This window comes from Barbatula barbatula (genome assembly GCF_947034865.1).
Source record: "Barbatula barbatula genome assembly, chromosome: 2".
Lineage (NCBI taxonomy): Eukaryota > Metazoa > Chordata > Actinopteri > Cypriniformes > Nemacheilidae > Barbatula > Barbatula barbatula.
Genome location: NC_136767.1, coordinates 15,788,511 through 15,808,388, shown reverse-complemented (window position 1 = coordinate 15,808,388; position 19,878 = coordinate 15,788,511). Strand labels below are relative to the sequence as shown.

The window sequence follows — 19,878 nt, the reverse complement described above, 5'->3', positions numbered from 1 at the left end:
TTTCTCTTGTAGTGAGAGAATCGCCCTTAGGCAGGCCCAGGTGGATAAACTCTATGCAGGGTTGAAAGATCTGGCAGAAGAGAGGAGAGGCAAACTGCAGGAGAGACTGAGACTGACCCAGCTGAAGAGAGAGGTGGATGATTTAGAGCAGTGGATCGCAGAGAGAGAGGTTGTTGCCGGATCTCATGAACTCGGACAAGATTATGAACATGTGACGGTATGAAAGTAAAGCTCTTCTCTTAAATATAACCTGGCACACGAATAACTAATGATACAGTTTTATAACCTGAACTCTGTCTGTTCCCCGACGCTTTAGATGCTGCGTGATAAGTTCCGGGAGTTTGCACGGGACACCAGCACAATCGGTCAGGAACGTGTGGATTCTGTCAACGCTCAGGCAGATGAACTTATCGAATCAGGTCACCCGGAGAACGCAAGCGTGGCAGAGTGGAAAGATGGCCTCAATGAGGCCTGGGCTGACCTGCTGGAGCTTATCGACACACGCACACAGATGCTGGCAGCATCGTACGAGCTGCACCGCTTCCATCAAGACGCCCGCGAGGCCCTGGGGCTCATACGGGAAAAGAAGGAGACGCTAGCGGGGGCCGAACTCGGACGGGACCTGAACACCGTCCAGCACTTGCTGAGGCAACACACGGCTTATGAGAATGACGTGCAGGCACTCAGTGGGCAGGTAAGAGAGAGAGATTGAGTACATCACTTTTTCCATCCTTCTCCCTTCTTCTGTCTCTGACTTTGGTACTGTCAAATCCTTTCAGGTCACACAGGTGCAGGATGATGCGGCACGTCTGCAGAAAGCATATGCTGGAGAGAAGGCTGATGATATCCACCGACATGAGCGTGCAGTTACAGAGGCTTGGGTGGGTCTTCAGTCTGCCACTCATGCCAGACGGCTTCTCCTGTTGGACACGGTGGAGAAGTTTAGGTTCCTTAACATGGTCAGAGACCTCATGCTATGGATGGAGGGAATCAACTTACAGATCCAGTCACATGACAGTCCGAGGTACACATACTATACATATGAGTATACATTGTGGCCAAACGTGATGTTGGGGGTATATTTAAACGGTATTTGACTCTAATGCTCCCTCAGGTTCGATTAAACAATCTGTCCGGGAACAAAATGGACAAAACATTAATCTAAGTATTTATGGTACATAATTATTGGGCAGAAAAGCAAATTACAGCATATCAGAGAAATGGGTTTTATTCACATATCATCACTAGGTCTGAAAGGCACGGGGAAGCTTATACAGCAACATTATTTATAACACTTGTAACAGACAATTGCGCCATCAACCGCATTTGGGAGCCGTAAGCAAAAGTTCAATAGATGGTATGGACGTGTCGTCACTTTGCCACGTGGCAAATATCAGAAAACGCAAGTCCAGGAACACATGATTCCTTTGTAAGTCGTACGGATCACAGTTGAGTCCAGCTACTTTGCGTGTCCCAACATGTTCACATGGGAAAGTGATGTCTATGCATACCCTCTATAGTATGGCTTTAATACATCTTTTAAAAAAAATTGAATAAAATGTGGACATCACATGCGGCCACCACTGTACAAACATATACAAATATATATTTTGTATTGACACACAAATTGTGTGGAAGATAAACAACAACAGCAGTATGCATACATTTATGTTTTGTAAAGTGTGCATGCACAAGATACACAAATGTATACAGGTACAATTGTTAAGCATCAATTTAATAGAGAATTACTTTTACTTTGTTCCTATACGTTTTTCTGTTCTTTGTGTTGTAGGGATGTCTCTTCAGCTGGCCTGGTAATTGCAAACCATCAGGACATTAAGTCTGAGATAGAGACTAGAGCAGACAGCTTCACGGCTTGCAGTGAAATGGGACGGACCCTGATCAAAAACAACCACTATGCTTCAGATGAGGTCTCTTCTTCTTAAATATATACACGCTCATACAGTATCATTTATAAATGACTGTCTCAAAGCTGCCACATACGTGCGTTCTCTGTGGAAAATAACACATTTATATATTACCACAACATTTTAACAAAAGAATCCCACATGCCTAAGCACACTCACTCAGAAAATATCTCATGTTTGGTATTTGTTATTTCTAGATTCAAGAGAAACTGGATCAGCTTCAGGCCAAACGCACTGAAATTAATCAGAAGTGGCAAGAAAAAATGGATCATTTACAGATTGGTGAGTACGTAGAAGTAAACTTGTTTCTCTGCCTGCTAAGGAGCTTAGCATGCAAAGGAAGTGTACATCAATTTCATTGTAAGAACGTGTTTTTCGTTGCTGTTCAGACTATAAACAACTAACGTGACACATATTATTACCGTCTGTTTGAGCAATGACCTTGATCCTTTCCTTAAACTCTATTGTGTTTCTGTGTGTGGTAGTTCTGGAAGTATTACAGTTCAGCAGAGACGCGTCCATGGCTGAATCATGGCTGGCTGGCCAGGAGCCGTTAGTCAGGGCAGCAGAATTGGGCTCTAATGTAGATGAGGTCGAGAGTCTTATCAAACGCCACGAAGCCTTCGAAAAACTAGCAGCAGGCTGGGAAGAGCGTTTTACACTGCTAGAGAAACTCACAACGGTTTGTTTGTATACCCACACAAGTCGAAAATAAGGATTTGTAAAATGTGAAAGCATTCGTAACATAATCTAAATATTTTTTCTCTGTTAGCTGGAGGAAAATGAGATTCAAAGACGATGGGAAGAAGAAGAGAGGGCCCGGCGACCACCCACGCCTCCCCCCGTGGAGGAAGTAGTACCGTCGGAAATTAACGATTCGGCCGCAAGGTAAAAAACATGTATACTTTTTTCCAAATCTCATCTTCGTTTGTGTACAGCAAAACAATGACATTTCATAAAAAGATTATAGATGAATTTCTGCAATATTATTCATTTTAGCCCAAATGCCATTTCTTTTTACCTTACGTCTCATTGTTTTTTCTTCCACTTACATGCATATATAATTGTTTTTTCTTCTTTATTGCTTCTCCAAAGGACAAGTCTGGATCAGACTACACTGAACCAGTCAGTATCAGTCAATGGTGTATACAGCGACCAGGACACATCACAGGTCAGATATGGTCCACCATGCGCACTTTTATTCAATTCTCCATTTATTATTGATCCATGTGATGATATGTTAGCATTTAGAAACCAAAATTAAAATTTCATACCAAGATACAGTCCAGTCAGTTGTGTCCTGTTATTTGTTCATCGTTTTCCTTTTTCCTCTCAATCTGTTCTATCAATATAAATGTTCTGTCCTTAAACGTAATCTATCGCATGAGTCTGTGAATGAAAAGTGTGTGTGTGTGTGAGACAAAAATATATAACAATCAGTATGTTTTCGTGGTCGTGTTGTGTGTTCTTATAAATGTCAGAACATTTCAACAACAGACACAAGTTCAAATTCTAACACATACACGCATGTTAACATATTCTTGTGACGTCTCTTATCTGCAGTCATTATCGGTATCTGAGCTCAAGAAAGCTGAACCTAAAGCTGAGACTAAACCTCTGTCTAACCCAGTTTCTAAGCCTGTGCCTAAACCCCACAAGGCACAGGAGCGTGTGAGTACTAACCCTGTAGCGCCAGTCAGCCTTTAGCAGTAGTGTAGCATCGCTGCCTCAAGCTGCCTGTGCTTAACCCAGTGGCCCGGCAGCGTGACGGTAGCTATTCCACACCAGCTAGAGAGCAACATTACAGCTCTGCTTTCTATTGTTGTCAATGGATCGCTGTTGTGCTCTGTGTTCTGTTTGGCTGATTGTGTATGTATTGTAACAGTATTTTGTTTTTTGCTTGTGTTGCTTTTGCCTGAGAAATAACATCAGTGTTTGTGATGCACTTTATCACATACTGTTTCCAAATTCAAATCTTTGATTTTAAAAGCAACATAGTTTTTTTGTGTATAGTTTTCTGTAATTGTGTGTTTGGGTGCATCACAACAGCTGAACTAATTGGTTACTAATACTTTGACATACGATTGCATCTGTTTTTCTTTCCTTCAGTTTCATCGGATTTTACTTTTTTCTAAGGCTAGTAGTTGTTCATTCTAAGCAACAGTTTTTTCCTGATATAGTATTTAGTTGCTTGGCTTAGAATATGAAATGATTGAGATTTTTGAGGCAAGTATGTCCCAGTGTCTTGTGGCAGTGTTTTTCATGATCACCTACAATCCCACAGCTTCTCCATACTGCCCTCTGTTTGTCCTTGGTGGTTTTATTTAGTTTGTTTTCTTTGTTTGCTTTTTGTGTGCATGCACAGTATATGTTGTGCTTACTGAGTCTGAGAGGATAAATATTAATAAAGCATAAAAGCCCATTTATAACAATACTTGCAATAATTAAAATATAATGGTGTAAGGAAAATTAGGTGTTAAAAGTATTTTGGATATATTTAGATTTTTTATTTAGAGGAAATGTGAGTAGTTTAAAGGTCCGGTGTGTAATTTTTTGGGATGATTTATTGATAGATATGCAATATAATACTCATAACTACGCCGCTAGATTTCACTGACTGGACCTTTAAAGTAATTTTATACCCTTTTAATGTATAATATAAATATTTTATGACGTTAATTTCACTACAAAACTCTTGTAAAACTGTATTGACCAGTACAGTAGTGACAATAACTAGTTTTAGGTATTAGAAACAAGGCATTATTGTAACATTTCTTAAAGTGTTGTATGTTTTGGTCAACCAGGGATCAGAAACAGAATCTGTTAACGGTCCTGGACGTGACAGCGGTCTGGACTCAGCATCACGGCAAGAGCCTTCTGCGACACTGCCAGGACGACCAGGGGCAGACGAGGGCACAGAAGCTATGGAGGGCATGCTCAACAGGAAACAGGAAATGGAATCCCACAACAAAAAAGCAGCCACCAGGTAAGACCGGAAATTGTATTGGAGTGTTTTTGAGGAGACAATGACATCAGTGGTCCACAATTGTATAAATGATTTGCCTCTCTTCCTGTGTGTTTGCAGATCATGGCAGAATGTATATTGTGTATTGCGTAAAGGCAGTCTGGGCTTCTATAAGGACAACAAGAGCGCCTCTAATGGAATCCCTTACCATGGAGAAGTTCCCATCAGCCTCACCGAGGCTGTCTGTGAGGTTGCCCACGACTACAAGAAGAGAAAATCCGTATTTAAACTTAGGTGAGAACGAGAATCTGACATAATCTATATTAAGGAAATCACAAGTACTCGAGAAGAAGTCTTGGCATGTAACCAGTGTTTTCATTCTTACAGGCTTGGGGATGGAAAAGAGTTCTTGTTCCAAGCAAAGGATGAGGTGAGTTTCACACGGACATAAAAAACATGAAATGCTACATTTCTATAAAGTTTACTAAAAACACAACCTCTCTTGCAGGCTGAGATGAGTTCATGGATTCGAGCAATCCATTCGACGCTGACACCTGCCGATCATTCGCCAGTTGTCCAAAGGGGTCTCAGTCGGGCAATGACCATGCCACCCATCTCTCCCAGCTCAGGCGAAGCAGGAGGTGTGACCATGCGCAACAAAGACGGCAAAGAGAGAGACCCCCAGAAGCGCTTCAGTTTCTTTGGCAAGAAGAAATAGGCATCCAAATATGCCACAGATCTCCACAAAGAGAGAAACAACAGATAGACGTTTGTCAACACTCGAAACTTAAAATGTTAGAAACGGGAGTCGCATGTCACGCTGTGGTACATCTTCCATTTTTGCCCTTTTGAAATTGGCCTCATTTCACACATGGATCTTGTTCAATATCGCCTCCTACCTGTCGTGCCACATTTGGCCTGTGATGTATTAAATTCCCAGGTTGAGATGTTAATGGAACTTCTCAGGAGAAGAGGGAGTGACGTCCCTGACCAAGACCAGCTCCCAGACCAATAGCCAATGCATGAAAGTTCAGCTCATAACTTTCAGTTTGGCTAGTTTCCTCTTCACCTTTTTAGACAGCTTTTCCATACAGCAATCATTGAAAGACCAAGAGTGCTGTCTTTTTTCCCCTCATTTTCAGTTTCTGTCTTAATTTCAACTTTCTTTGTGAAGGACCACAATCCTTTTTTGCTGTTGTTATACTTATAACGAAAGATTTAATCGTTGTTGCTATTATCAATATTGTTTATTTGCTGTTGCATTTTTTTAGTCCATTTAAAATTGAATATTTAAAAAACTTTAATTATAGTTGGTATGAGTCATGTTCAGAGAGAACGACGCAAAAAGAGGCCATGAGGTGGGAGTTCGTGCTGGTCTTTTTTTCACTTTTGACTGTTCTGACCCTATTTTTCCTTTTATTCATTTTTCTTGATATGAATATGTTGAAAGCGTTTTAAGAGAATTGTTTTTGGGACTTGCCAGTAAAAGAAAAGGCATAAACAAAAAAATATTTATTATGCTTTTAGTTTCTCTTTTATCTTTGAACTTAGCTTATCTTTATTTTCCATTGAGAGATACTTTGAGATGTATGCTTTGTCATTGTGTGGCTTGTTTCATAACCTCTTTATCTCTCATTCTTTTCTTAGACCAGAAAAATGTTTGTGGTGAAGATTGGCATTTGAGGTGTGATGCTGTGGTTTGGACTTGTTTTCCTTTTGCTCAAAAGCAAACACACAACACAAAAATCAATTGCACAAGCCAACATTAAAATTACAAAGAATTGTGAGGAGTGGCATTAGCTCTTTCATTTATTTCCTCATTGGTTTGTTTTCAATACGTAGTTCACCAAGTTTCCTTGTACAGGTTCCTTGGGGTTTATTCTCAGGCATCAGTTTTACCCTTCACACACACGGAGTACAAATGCACATGCTTTTCTCACCCTACACGTTTGTATTTTTACAGGGATTAACCTCTTTTATGACAGCTAAAGTTGGATTTAGTGTCAGTGATGCTCTTAAGGTTGACGCTGTATTTCCAGGTGTGTGTGTGTGTGTGTGTGTGTGTGTATGTGCGTGTTTGTGTCTGTGTGTATCCACAGAAGAGGTTGTTTTCAGGTATACTGATTGTGAATGTGTTTAAAAAAACAAGAAACCAAACTACTGAGGTATTCTTAATATGGACCAAATCAACAGTTTCCCCCACACTCATGGCGATTGAGATAATCTGTTCCATTTATTTGTACATCACAAGTTTTAAATGATCTTCCTTGGAGGAGTGTGACATTTTTACAGCGTATAATTGCAGGTTTGATACTTACGGGCAGGAGAGAACGTTCTCCTGGTAACCTTAAGTTACGTTGATAAAAGAAAGGTCAATGACAAGCTGCCAGACAGGATTTCAGATATACTTTTGCAGTTATTAAAGAGCATGATGTATTGGTAACAAGTGTACCCACTGTGGCATGAAATCAGTATTTTTGTAGGATAAGATTTTTCAGCCTCATGTGATCGTGTGAAAGCTTGCCTTGGTGTGTTTATGTTAGCGTGAGGTTTTTTGAAGTCATTCAACGAATCCCCTTCCTCTGAGGTGTGTGGACTATCGAGCCATGTACTTACTGTATGTCATTCATTTTTACATTTTATTCGGACACACATTTAAGGTGGGCACAAAGACGCAGTAAACAACTATATTTGATGTGAAGGAAAATGATGCTGACTCCTTATTAAACATGGTCCAGCTCACCAAAAAGCCATGTCACCCAAACTTTTCTGTTCTGAACAGGGATTCACTTCAGGGAATCAGAAAGGAGGTTCAAGTCACTGTAGTGAAACATTCTGTGGATCAGTTTGATGTTCTCCATACTAAAGGGTTAAAGCTCCACTATTAATGAACTAGCTGTAGATCAGTACTTCAGACAAAATTCTGTTATTGAGTTTGATTTGTTTAGCCTGAGCCTAACTAATGGGACTGTGTGCTAAGTGTTGCATTAGGTTACAGTTCATATCCCTTATTTATGCTGTTGATTTTTCCCCTATTCTTTATCACAATATCTTTGCAGTTTTTCTTTACCTTTTTTTCTCTAGTTTGGTACAATGTTCAGTTATATTGTTACACAATACAGTTCGGTTGTTCCCCTTTATCCAGTTTATGTGAATTTCTAAGCACTGGTGAGGGACATTCTGGGCAGAATGAAACATCAAATTATATTGCAATATATTAATGCATTGAATTCAATGGGGAAAAGCTTGTTACTCAAAGTGTAGCCTCAGCGTGCCAAGCGTTACATTAGGTATATCTTGTTTTTTAAAGCAAATATTTTTTTCCTCATCCGGTAGTAGTTTATCTTGCAGGATTTTAATGCAAATACAAACCCATTGAAATAGTTTATTACAGAATGTTGATTCCATTCCTCTAAACGAGTTGTTAATATCACTACTATGCTGTTGTTGTTATTATTATTATTGTCATTACTATTATAAAAGTCATTATACATATTACTATTAATACTACTACTGTTGCAACTGCACCTCGTGTAAAACTGCAGCCTGAGTTTTGTCTGTAATACCGCCACTCGGGGGCAATTGTGCTGTGGAGCATTTTTCATTACTGATATAAACAAGAAAGACTTGTTTGTTGACTCGTGTATCGACATCTAATATTAGGAATAAAACATGATTTGAAAATAACTTCTGCGTCATATTGTGTATTGTAGTACAGTATGTGTGTATGGGTCTGACTACCGTTGATGCGAGTGCCAAAATGGAAAATGCACAAATCTCAAGACATCTTGTTCAATAGCTTCCTCGCGAACCTCATATGAAAATGATGTACAAAAATGTACCTAAATCATTTGGGCATCATTTAAATACATGTAAGAGTCATAAGCGTGAAAATGTCATTATTATTCTGATATGAAAAATGATAGCTGTGCCTTTTTAACCTCTTCCTTTCCCATGCATGTTCAGGCACAAACCAAACCCTCTTTTCTGACTACTCTCCCTGCTAAGTAAATGCCAGGTCATGAACTTTGACCTTAAGGCCCCAGCCCCCATTCTTGTCCCCCCACTTCACCAACGTGATCTGCCTTTTGGCTTCGTGTTCACAGACTTGTTGTAGTTGAGTGTAGGCAAAGAGAACATTAAACGGACGTCATCGCTTTGGATTCATTGAATGTCATGCAATATCTAATGTTAATATTTTATGGCTACATCAGACCATCTTTACTCCCAGAACAATGTTGCAGTTGTTCGGATCTGAAACTGTCCTTGAACTCAACCTACAACTTTCGGAACTGCCTGCAGACCATCAACTGGTAAGGTTTGCAAGAAACCTTCAGCGGGTCCCATTATGTTCTCGAAAGTGCCACGATTTGCATGCTTCCCATGAGCAGTATGCAAATACCATTTAGTGAACTGCCTTCTCTGCTTTTGTTTTAGAACATACTCGCAGTCTATCAAGTGTTCGGAACAGTTTAGCATCCCAGCGTGAATATGTTAAGGCAACTTTAATGCTGCGACGGCGTCCATACCTCCAGCCCTCACGGGCCCCCGCTTTGTGTTCAGTCACAAAGGCGCGTTACCCAGCGACCGTTTAAACCGCCTACAGTGTCACACACCGAGAGCTTCAAACTGTTGTACAGCCGCGGACTGACACAACTGTAGAAACTGACAGGCGGGTGGGGCAGCGACATTTGTAAGTAGGTTTGGCTTTATTTTCCTAAAACGTCTAATCAAACCACGTGACTTTTTTAAGCCGAGCTACAAAACGTATGTGTTGTTAAACTTTGTGAACTTTTTCAAGACTCCACATCAATCTTTTTATCTTAGTAATAGTTACGGATTTGTTTGTATCCCCGATTTGTTCTTTGCTCTTCTACGCTGCTGCTATGGCGTGTTTTGTTTATGAGTGTTTGTTCTAGAACTTGGATCAGTTTAAGCGTTTCGTCTTGGCTGACCCTCCTTCAAGTTCATGTTATGTGGTTTGCGCAATCGTTATTGGGGAACTCGTTAGTCGTGATTTCTGATCAAAACGATAACATTCACTCTGGTGCGCATCAATAGATCCAGTCAGATCAGCAATGTGTTGCTTTTCAATACATTTCAATTCAACGCGTATTTAATATTTGAACGGTGACTGTTTTGATTGACTCGCTGTGGTTCAGAACGGAGCGTCTACAGTCAGCTGCAGTGCGCGCAAGAGAGAGCGCGCGCACCTCCACGGGAGTTTGATCTTTAATGCAACGTTTTAAACGCATAATGACAGAATAGTATAGAATCATTTACTAGGAAAAATTGTTGCACTGTGTGCAAATGTCTTCCCTCCCTAGCTTCCTTCCTCCTTAATCGAAATAAATATATTATTTCAAGTAGATGCATCAAAAATACACGTTGCTTCTCTTACATATAAACCCAAGTGCATTTGAATGTAATTGGCTTTTAAATGCTGATTTTACCAATAGCTTTTTGCTACAGATGGGGTTAGAAATGTATTCTCAACATATTAGTTTCACTTTTAGACTTGAGGCATGATGTCATTCCGATTTGCGTTTGAATGTTTTGCTCTTCTGGTATGATGGACATTTCTGATGGATCATGTGTTTGCTTGGAGTTGTATGCATCACGTGTTTCTGCTATTACGTTTGTACATTTCTATGGAAGTATGGTTGAGATCTACTACACAAAATGCACATCGCATCTGGAGTGGATTTGGAGAACGGAGAAAGATGGATAATAGCTGGCCCTGTTCCCCGATCAACAGACACACAAACACATTTTGACTCCAGATTGTTCTGAAGGCCAATATGTGTGATAATGATGGTTATGATGGAGCTTGTGTATCGTAAGAGCAGATAAGCGTGAAGATAGAGGTGAAGAGTTCAGAGCTGGCAAGTCGAATTTAAAAACAGGATGGTTTAACTTAATTCTGATCATCGTATGTTGCACTAGATCATTAAACACAACACACAACTGTAATAAGTAGACAACAGAATATTATAATATTTTCATTTGTAAGAGCAGATAATAAACATTTCAAATGGAATTTGGTGAAAATACTCGGTGGTGGTGACTAACATCTAAGGTGTTTGTTTTGGTCTGGACCCATATTCTGAATGACGAGTAATACCTCACAAAATGATAGTGGTACACATGAGAACTGTTAGAGATCAGATGAGAGTCAACAATGAAGGAAGGATATTCTGTTTTTGGTTCTTTTCAGACTCCTGCATGTTTTTCTTCGTTGAGCTTTACATGTAACTGAACTTTGTTTTAATTGTTTCTCGCTTTGTATTTTTGATAGTTTGTCCGAAATTTTAAATGGTGTTAATATGTTCTCGCTCTCTCTCTCTCGCTCTCTCTCCCTCTCTCGTATTTGATCTTACATTGACGTCTTTTTATTTAAAAGTGTTCCACATTTCAAATGTACCAAGTATAATCAAGTACTTACCAAAAACTTTGCCATAGTACCATACACTTGTTTTATTAGCTATAGGCTTAAAATGAAGGACTACAATTCTGTTTCCACTGATTGGGATTTTTCCAGAACGAATGTTTTCGATCGCAGTTCTAGATCCTTTACTTTATTAACACCAACTGTTTGAATTCAGCAGTTAGCTTTCAAAATGTCAAAAGAACTGACAAACCATAGGCGTGTGTGGTTCCCACAGGGAGTGACAGTTATTGTAAAATTCCAGCTATATCTCATTTCATCAGCCTGGTATTTGTTAGGGCAGAACGTTTGGCAGAACGTGTGAATGTGTGTCTGTTCTCAGGCCAAGATCATAGGTGGTATGTTTTTCTTTTTCATTATCTATTGAGGAAAAGATGTGTAATAAATATGTCATTTGATGGCCGTGCTTGGGGATTATGGTATAAAATGATGGGCTAGGAGTTGATCAAGGTCAAAGTTCTGATAAGGTGTCCTTCAAATCATTTTAGCTGTCTGGTGTACAGCAGGTGCAGTGTGTAGCCTATGTGAGGAATTACAGGTGTACAGAGACATTATATATATAACGATATATATATATATTTATTTACACATCATGTGGTCGTTGTGAATGTTTCACCACGTTGTGCGTGCTTACACCGATGTGTGTGTGATAAAGCTGTAGTGCTGGAAGTTTCAGCAACACGGAAGAAGCGCGCACTGGTAAACGCCAAATAATGGACCGGATAACACAATTGGCAATATAAATGGATCCAGATCCGCAGACTCCAGTCCTGTGCAGTTGACGGCATGTGGCGCTCTCTTCCAGCAGTGATGATGAGAGGTGTGGAGCTTTCAGCGCTCTATAACACGGATCTATTTCTACTGGATCAGCAAATACTCTCTGCACAGGAGTATGCGGTACCAAGGTTATTTTCGTGCTTCTGTCAATTCTGCAAGTTCTGCGCATAAAGTAGGAATATGAGACTGAGCAGAAATTGAGGTCTGGTGGTATTGCATAGATTTGGACCCGAAAGATCTTCGCATATAATTATTCGGGCATAAATTGCTCATACGGACAGCAAGCGCCACTTATCTCGACGGTAAGCAAACATGTAGAATGTTCAGTGGGAGTTTAAGTTGTAGGCGCAGTTATTGTAAGTGTTTTTTTTACTATAAATCGACCGCAAACGTATTCGTGGTTTTGTTTTTGAACAGCATGACAGCACGAGGTAAAGCTGATGTTGCGTTAAGGCAGCATGATGTAAGGTGTCATGACGTTTGAAATGATGTCGATTAAATGTTGATTTATTCATAGTAGTTTATTGCTAGATTATTTCTCCTATAAATTGATTTTGAATCTCGTCTGGGCGCAGATTTGTAGACACGCCGTCAAACTGTAGATTTACACGCATTTTCCAGACGCTTTTATAAGCGACTAAAACACAGAAGCTTGATAGTGTGAATTTGAAGAGTTTGGTTCCAAAATAAACTCTGTTTTAGATTTGTTTTTAATTTTGTTTACATGTTTTTATTGTGTTAGTTAATTGTTAAATGCAGTTTGATTGAAATTAATTGAACAGTGGACTGCACAATAAAAACATGAAGTTATCTAATTTTTCACTCTTCATTTGATTTACTGTTGCAGAGTTCAACTTGCCTCCATCACCATGCTCTCTCTCTCTCTCTCTCTCTCTCTCTCTCTCTCTCTCTCTCTCTCTCTCTCTCTCCCCCCCTCTCTCTCTCTCTCTCTCCCCCCCTCTCTCTCTCTCTCTTTCCCCCCCTCTCTCTCTCTCTCTCTCTCCCCCCCCCTCTCTCTCTCTCTCTCTCTCTCTCTCCCCCTCTCTCTGTCTGTGTGTGTGTGTGTGTGTGTGTCAAACCAAAAACGGTTGTGTTTTTGTGCCTCCTCATTGTCTAATAAACAGAGCTGTCTGTTGAGGCTTGTTCGAGCACAGCCCGGTTTTACACTTTACAGCAAATTGTTCACTTCTGTTGCCAGCCAAGAGCCGTGAGAGCGTTTAACACTTCTTTACTTTGGTTAAATGACGGTAAACATCGTATTATTCCATCTCGGGTTCCACTGAATTGTTTATCAATCCACGATTAGTCACTTTAAACACAGATAAGCATACCATGAAAGAAAAATGGGCTCTTCCTGAACCTCCTCTGCGAGTCTGAACAGGGCTGGCCTCTAGAAAAACTCTAGAAAACTCTACTATCTAGTTGTGCTTTGATTAACAGTGAATCATGATTACATTTGTAGTTTAACAAAACTGTTTGTAGTTTTGTAGTAAATGTAATTAAATTCTTAGTTGTTGTGAGATATGTGTGTTCAAGTAATTTTATCAAATTAAGTGATTTTATTCTAAATACCAATACCAGATGTTGACTAAATGGTTTGTATGCAGCTATCAATATGAAAATATCTTGTAAATGATCTAACCAAAAATGTTACGTTGCAAACTTTGACCACAAACACCTGCTGGTTGCAGTCTTTGCTAAATGTGTTAATTGTTTTGTGACTCTCTGCTCATCTATGGTTCACCATTATGTTGCTTTGTCAGTTTATTCAGTGCATTGTTCATCCCTAGAAATAAGCCAATCAATTATTGGCCATATTGGTATCGATAATAACATTAAGGCCGATATATTATAGCCGATAAATCAAAAATTATTTCCTCTGCTTAAACTTCTTATGCTGAATGCTTCTCACAGTTAAAATACAGTACTGTACTGTATCTTTCTGTGGTGATCATCTACTTACTGCTATTAGCAAAACAATTGTGATGTAGGTACAGTATTTAGATAACGTATTTATAAATGTGTAAATTATCGGAAAACAAAAGTATATTGTTTGAATCAAACTGTTGTCTGAATGCTGTCTGTTTTGAGACCTATTAGACATGCGTTTGATTAAACATGACGGTATCGCAGAGTTTATTGACCTGAGGGAGGGGTTTAAACAGACCAATCACAGCGCTTGTGTTACACGTAGGCTACGGCGTAGGACCTAAGCACAAGCATAAACTGAACTTAATCGTTAACTTGTTTTCCACAGTCAATATTTTCAAATAAAAGCGGATGTCCACTTTTTGCCTTTTCGTTTTAGTCTTAAGGAATTTTATATTAATATTTATATATTGTATATCGGCCATATATCGGTTATCAGCTAACAATGATAGCAAAAATGTACATATCGGTGCATTACTACTTCTTTCCACTGAAAATTATGTTTTAGGTATGCACAAGTTCATATGCATTAACAATGTGGGTCATTTTACACAAACTGGTTTTCGTGTATGCATACTGGACCTGTATCTATCAGTTGGCTGTCAGGAAATCCATGACCTTCCACATAATTAGCCGCTCATCTGAGAAAAATGCTGAAATGCAGGTTTCCTTGTGCAATATTTGTTCAAGTAATTTTTTCTCTTGATGAGGTATGGGGTTGCAATGTGAATTGGGCTTTAAATATCTCTCTTGAAAAGCATTTGAACTGGAACATTTCAGAGCCTCTCTGACTATTGCTGTGTCTCTTAAGTAACACTGAGGTGACTTTTTTACCCTCATTTGAGATGGAAACACTGGCCTTTGTTTTCTGGTCAGTGTGTGCAGCAGTAAAACTCACTTTGATAAAAGTCAAGGTTGAAGGAAGCATAAACACAGCAGGACATAGTTAACCAATCCAGAAGTATGATTTAATGCTGAAAGAATGCATTACGATTCATGGTCTAAAACCACTGACTTATTGTCTCTACAACATGTGTGTGCACAAACTCAACTCATTAAACAGTAAATATTTTGTGTTTTACATACTTTATGGAGTGTCCGACAACAAGTTAATGTACATGCATAAGTAAAAATACTTTCATTTTCTAATATTAGGCAGTTACTGTTACCTTACTTCTTGACTGACTCTCAAATTATTAGTTCGGCGATTCATCTGTCTAATCCCCTCCTTTCTGTCAGCCTACTCTGATGTGATTGATCTACCACATGCAGTTTTGCAAATGGCATGTGGGTGGGCATTACACTTGACGTTAGGGATACAACGATAACGTCCACAGTAAAAATTTGTCGACAAATAATTTTGTTGTCAAGTAATCATTACAAGTAAACACACTACAAAAAGAGTTTTAATGATTTAAGTTTATGGTTTATAATAGTGTTTCAATGGAACCCATTAGAGTTTCTTTGATGGGTTCTATTTTGTTTCTATGTTTTTTACCGCTGGGGTAGACTATATTTATCTTAAATAAATCATGTAATTGATCAGTCTTTAGAATTATCAGTTATTATTAGAACATCATTCTTTTAAAATCTATAGTATATGCAGTTGTATAGTTTTAATGTTTAATGGTATGGTGATGTACTGACTTCATTCCCTGTATAGTTTTTACATCATTAGTTTAGATTTTCCCTAAGAAAAAACGTTTTTATATTTACGTTTATCAGACACTGCTATCCAAAGCGACAGTGCATTCAAGCTATATATTTTTTATTAGTATGTACTCTAAGAACCTACTTTATATATCCAAATACATTTATATTGAATCAAGCTTAATTTTGGCAAAAAATTGCGAGCTTAGAAATCAAACTGTGAAATGTGTCAATGCTCTGCCTTATTTAAAACACTAGACAGAAACCTTAAGGAAATTTCTCCATTCGGATGGCTCAAAGTTCACTAAAAAGCTATATTCAAAAGCTGAAATAATGTCCCTTTTTTATTTATTAGTTAAAATAGGACAAACTCAATATTTTTATGAATTGCAAAAACTGAATAATCGATCAAAGCCTTCTGATAAATCTGCGACAGTTATCGGCGATTAGTCGAACAATTGGTCTAATAATTGTTCGATTAATCGATTATTTAAAAAATCGTTTGTTGCAGCTCTACTTGACTTGTTCGCAGATTCGGAGTCGACTCCTATTTTTCCCAAGCCAATAACTTTGTAATTCGTTCACTTTCGGCTTTACAACATTGCAGACTGCTTACATTCACACACAGCAACATTACACATGGCATGACATGTAATTTCAAAGACACTGTAGTAGTTTCTCTTTAAGGTTTATTAACTCCTTTTGCAATGTATCTTACAAACACATACAGTATACACTATCACATTTAATTCAGGTGTTCTACTGAGTATTGTGCATTGGTGTTTGAAAACTGTAGTTGCTGGAACAACTATCAGAGTCGACTATGTCCACTAGGATACATAGTTATCTTTCCTATATGTGCCAAAACTAACAATCCCTGATTGTTTGCTTAGTCTCTTTTCCAAGTTACAGTTTATTTACCATCTCTCTTCTTATAAAATTTTGCAGTTTTTATTATCTTCAGAGAATTGAATTTCTCTTTCTAAAACGAATCTTAAGGACTTTGAACTATATGTGTGTTATATAAGCTCTGATTGTGCAGTTAGGCATTTCGAATAAGTGTTATGTTTTTTTTGTAATGTGACATAGTTCTTTTTACTTTTCTAAAGCTACCAAACCAAAAAATCTGCAAACAAAAAGTTAACAAAAGTTAATAAGTGCTAGAGAGTATGTGTTAAATAATCTTTCTCTGTCTTCTACAAATTTCAGGAAAATTGGAAATGCGGTGTACATAAGGATGCCAGGAATGTTATACTGTCCGACTGGATGTGGCCTGCAAATGGGAATTAACAAAGATGCGATTTGAACAATGAGGATTTATAGTTAAACATAAAAGTGTCCAAGTGTCCTGTATTTTGCATCCTAAGTATGCTGTGAGCTGTCCTCTTTCCAAGTGCATTTGTCAGGTTGTTCTCTTCAAGCGTTTTGTCCTCTTTTCACCCTGTTGCAAGGTCTGTATCTCTGTTGCGCGGGAGCTCGCAGTGGGTCAGACATGTCTTCCAAAGCTCCCATATACCTTAAAAGAAGAAGCCGTAAAGGAAAGAAGGAAAAGCTGCGGGACCTTCTCTCATCCGACATGATCAGCCCCCCGCTCGGAGACTTTCGACACACCATCCACATCGGCAGCGGTGGCGGGGCTGACGATTTTTTCGGTGACCTGTCTTTCTTACAAGGTAAATTCCACCTGTTACCGGGACAACATGGTCACCAGGGTACGCTCCAGTTAAGCCGCACTGCAAGTGTAAGTAGCCACCCACCAGCCAATGAGAGCTCACCCCTGTTAAAAAATGCTTTCTCGCTTCCCATCATTGGAGGAGTGCAGGCTCTCACGCTTCCTGCACCAAACCCTGAGACTTCAACAGCCAAGGCAACTACTGAGGTATCGGCTACCCAAGCTCAGCATACCGCCGTCCTAACAAAAACCCAATCTACACCAACATCACCATCTCTCGCTCCACCTCCCAAACCTCCTAGACTTCACCTGGAAGAGAGAGATTTGGGTGTGTCACGGCATTCATCACTTCCTGCATCTTCGATCAGCTCTCCCCTTTATACACACACATATAAACCAAGTCCAGATACAGAGGAAGATGAGAAGTGTGTACGAAATGGAGAGGAAAGGCAATACCTCTCAAATGCTGGTTCTCTCCTGTCCCTTCATCTGGACCTGGGGCCATCCATTCTAGAAGATGTGCTTCAGATCATGGACAAGCAGAGAATAGGGACATTTAGTGGGGGACTGACATCTAATGGACGACAGGAGATATACACTTGAGAGGTTCTGGAGAGGAAATATCAGTTATAAAACTGGATGGTACACACATGGGTTTATCAAATTTTATCAAAACGTTTTGGACTATGAGTGAACTCTATTGTGCATGCTGTAAATGAGCATTTCCTGGAGATTTAATCTTTTTTTACCCTTTGTCCAAGTTTTACACTTTCGAACAAACCAGATTACAGCATTTCAAGCCAACCAAAAAGGAATCTGTTTCACCATCAGAATTTGAATAATCTCTCTCTCATTTTTGAGCTACAAGCTATAGGCCGATTTTTTTAAAGTACTTAAAGATAGATTTTTAAACACTAAAACATTTCAGCATTCTATATGCTAGTGAGTGCAGGGTCTGTAACAACATACAGGCCCCCTGGTCAACAGGGAAAGAAAAACTCACATTTCTCTCTGAAAGCACAGATGACATCATCTCTCCCCCAGTGTTGTTGCAATTTGTGTAAGCGGGTAAAAATGTGCAGCTCCTCCCTAATGATTTGGACACACACGCCAGGAGGCCTCTGCGTCTACACCCTGGGATTTCAACCTTTTTTGTTGCGAGTAGTTTTCATTCTTCAGTTTAAAACACCAGAGGGCAGGAACAAGGTCGTTTTTCAATTTTTGCTGTGATTTTGGGTATCTGCGATTCCTTAGGCTTTAATAGCCGATCACCTTTCAGGCAGCAGTAGCGCTGCATGTTTCTGACTGAAGAGTGCAGCCTTGTGTTTACCGCCATGTGATCTTTCCATATGGGGTAATTCTCTGAGTCAGTGGATAAGTCATAATACAAGTGTATGTTTAAATGTGCAGTAATGCCAGACTACAAGTTTACCATAATGTGCTTTAAAGTTTCATGGACAAGAACAGGACATGAGACAACAATAAGAGAATGTTGGCAAATATTAACAGAAACACACTGTTCCTGCTGCCGTCAGGTTTTTTCTGAGTATGCTGCCTTTGCATTGTTAAGGGTTGCTGGGGTTTATAAGAAAATGTAGTTTCCTCATAGCATCACCAAACAGAAATCATGATTGATTGCAAACAGGTTTCCAGCACAACCCATCAGCTTACAGATGCCTTACATATATAGTTTAATATATGCATTTTAAGCACAAGTATTTTAGGATAGAAAAAGTACATACTTACGGTTCCTGGAATTTCTTATTTAATTTTGTTTATTTTTTCAGTAAACTCTCTTTGATTTACTAAACGTTTTGTGAATTTAATTTTCAAAGATTCTATGCTTCAATTTTGATAAATATATTAAATACAGATACAAATTAAATCCTATAGAAGTACTTTTGTAAGCAGGTCTAATTGAATTAACTAAAATATAATGTACACCTGTTTATTTCCTTTATTACTAACCTATTTTAATGCTTGTAAAACTAACCCCAAATTTCAACAGGACTTTGTGACCTGAAAGGTTCAGAGGCACATGACCTGAAAATAAAAGTTTATGATTGTAGAACATAAAATACAAGCAGCACAGTTCATCATTTCATCTTTTTGTTGTTTTATCAACTTAGTGTATGTGTTTACATCAACATGCGATGCAATTGTATTTACCTATGAGACTGATGAGACCGTAAAAATGCATTTCAACGAAATGTATAGTAGACTAAGGGGCAAGCAGATATGTCTCTGTGAGAAATGCGAGTATTTCTGTTCTATCAGTAAAAGTGAATCATTAACACTATTGCTACACATATAAAACCTGTATATAATGTGCGTCTGTTAAACCTGTTCAGATTTTCTTTCATGTTGGTTTTTACTTGCCAGCTGTTAGATGGTTTTAGCTGATTCTGTTAGATGTTTGCTGCTGCTGTACACAGGTCAACTGTACACTTACATATAGGCAGAAAAATAAAGGTGAATAAATGTGACTGCTCCGACAGTATGACTGAGA

General features: G+C 38.9%; 2 protein-coding genes across 5 annotated transcripts in view; both read left to right on the top strand.

Moving 5' to 3' along the window:
* The window catches only part of sptbn2 (spectrin, beta, non-erythrocytic 2), a gene marked incomplete at its 5' end in the record, with an annotated part of 58,011 nt that extends 49,438 nt beyond the window's left edge, over positions 1–8,573 (top strand). For 2 of the 4 annotated variants that reach the window (XM_079482359.1, XM_079482360.1), the window contains 13 exons: positions 13–217; positions 317–694; positions 780–1,024; positions 1,793–1,931; positions 2,126–2,210; positions 2,414–2,610; positions 2,701–2,816; positions 3,024–3,099; positions 3,492–3,599; positions 4,733–4,914; positions 5,014–5,187; positions 5,281–5,323; positions 5,402–8,573. In XM_079482359.1, the coding sequence (XP_079338485.1) occupies positions 13–217; positions 317–694; positions 780–1,024; positions 1,793–1,931; positions 2,126–2,210; positions 2,414–2,610; positions 2,701–2,816; positions 3,024–3,099; positions 3,492–3,599; positions 4,733–4,914; positions 5,014–5,187; positions 5,281–5,323; positions 5,402–5,611 (2,158 nt within the window). In that variant the 3' untranslated portion in view covers positions 5,612–8,573. The remainder of the gene's footprint in view (positions 1–12; positions 218–316; positions 695–779; positions 1,025–1,792; positions 1,932–2,125; positions 2,211–2,413; positions 2,611–2,700; positions 2,817–3,023; positions 3,100–3,491; positions 3,600–4,732; positions 4,915–5,013; positions 5,188–5,280; positions 5,324–5,401) is intronic. The other 2 variants (XM_079482362.1, XM_079482361.1) reach the window with 1 other exon arrangement.
* Positions 8,574–17,189: 8,616 nt separating this feature from the next.
* cdc42ep2 (CDC42 effector protein (Rho GTPase binding) 2) lies at positions 17,190–17,972 on the top strand (the record flags this gene model as incomplete). The annotated part of the gene is made up of 1 exon (XM_079476809.1): positions 17,190–17,972. The coding sequence occupies one exon, from the start codon at positions 17,190–17,192 to the stop codon at positions 17,970–17,972; it is 783 nt and encodes a 260-aa protein (XP_079332935.1).
* Positions 17,973–19,878: the final 1,906 nt, after the last annotated feature.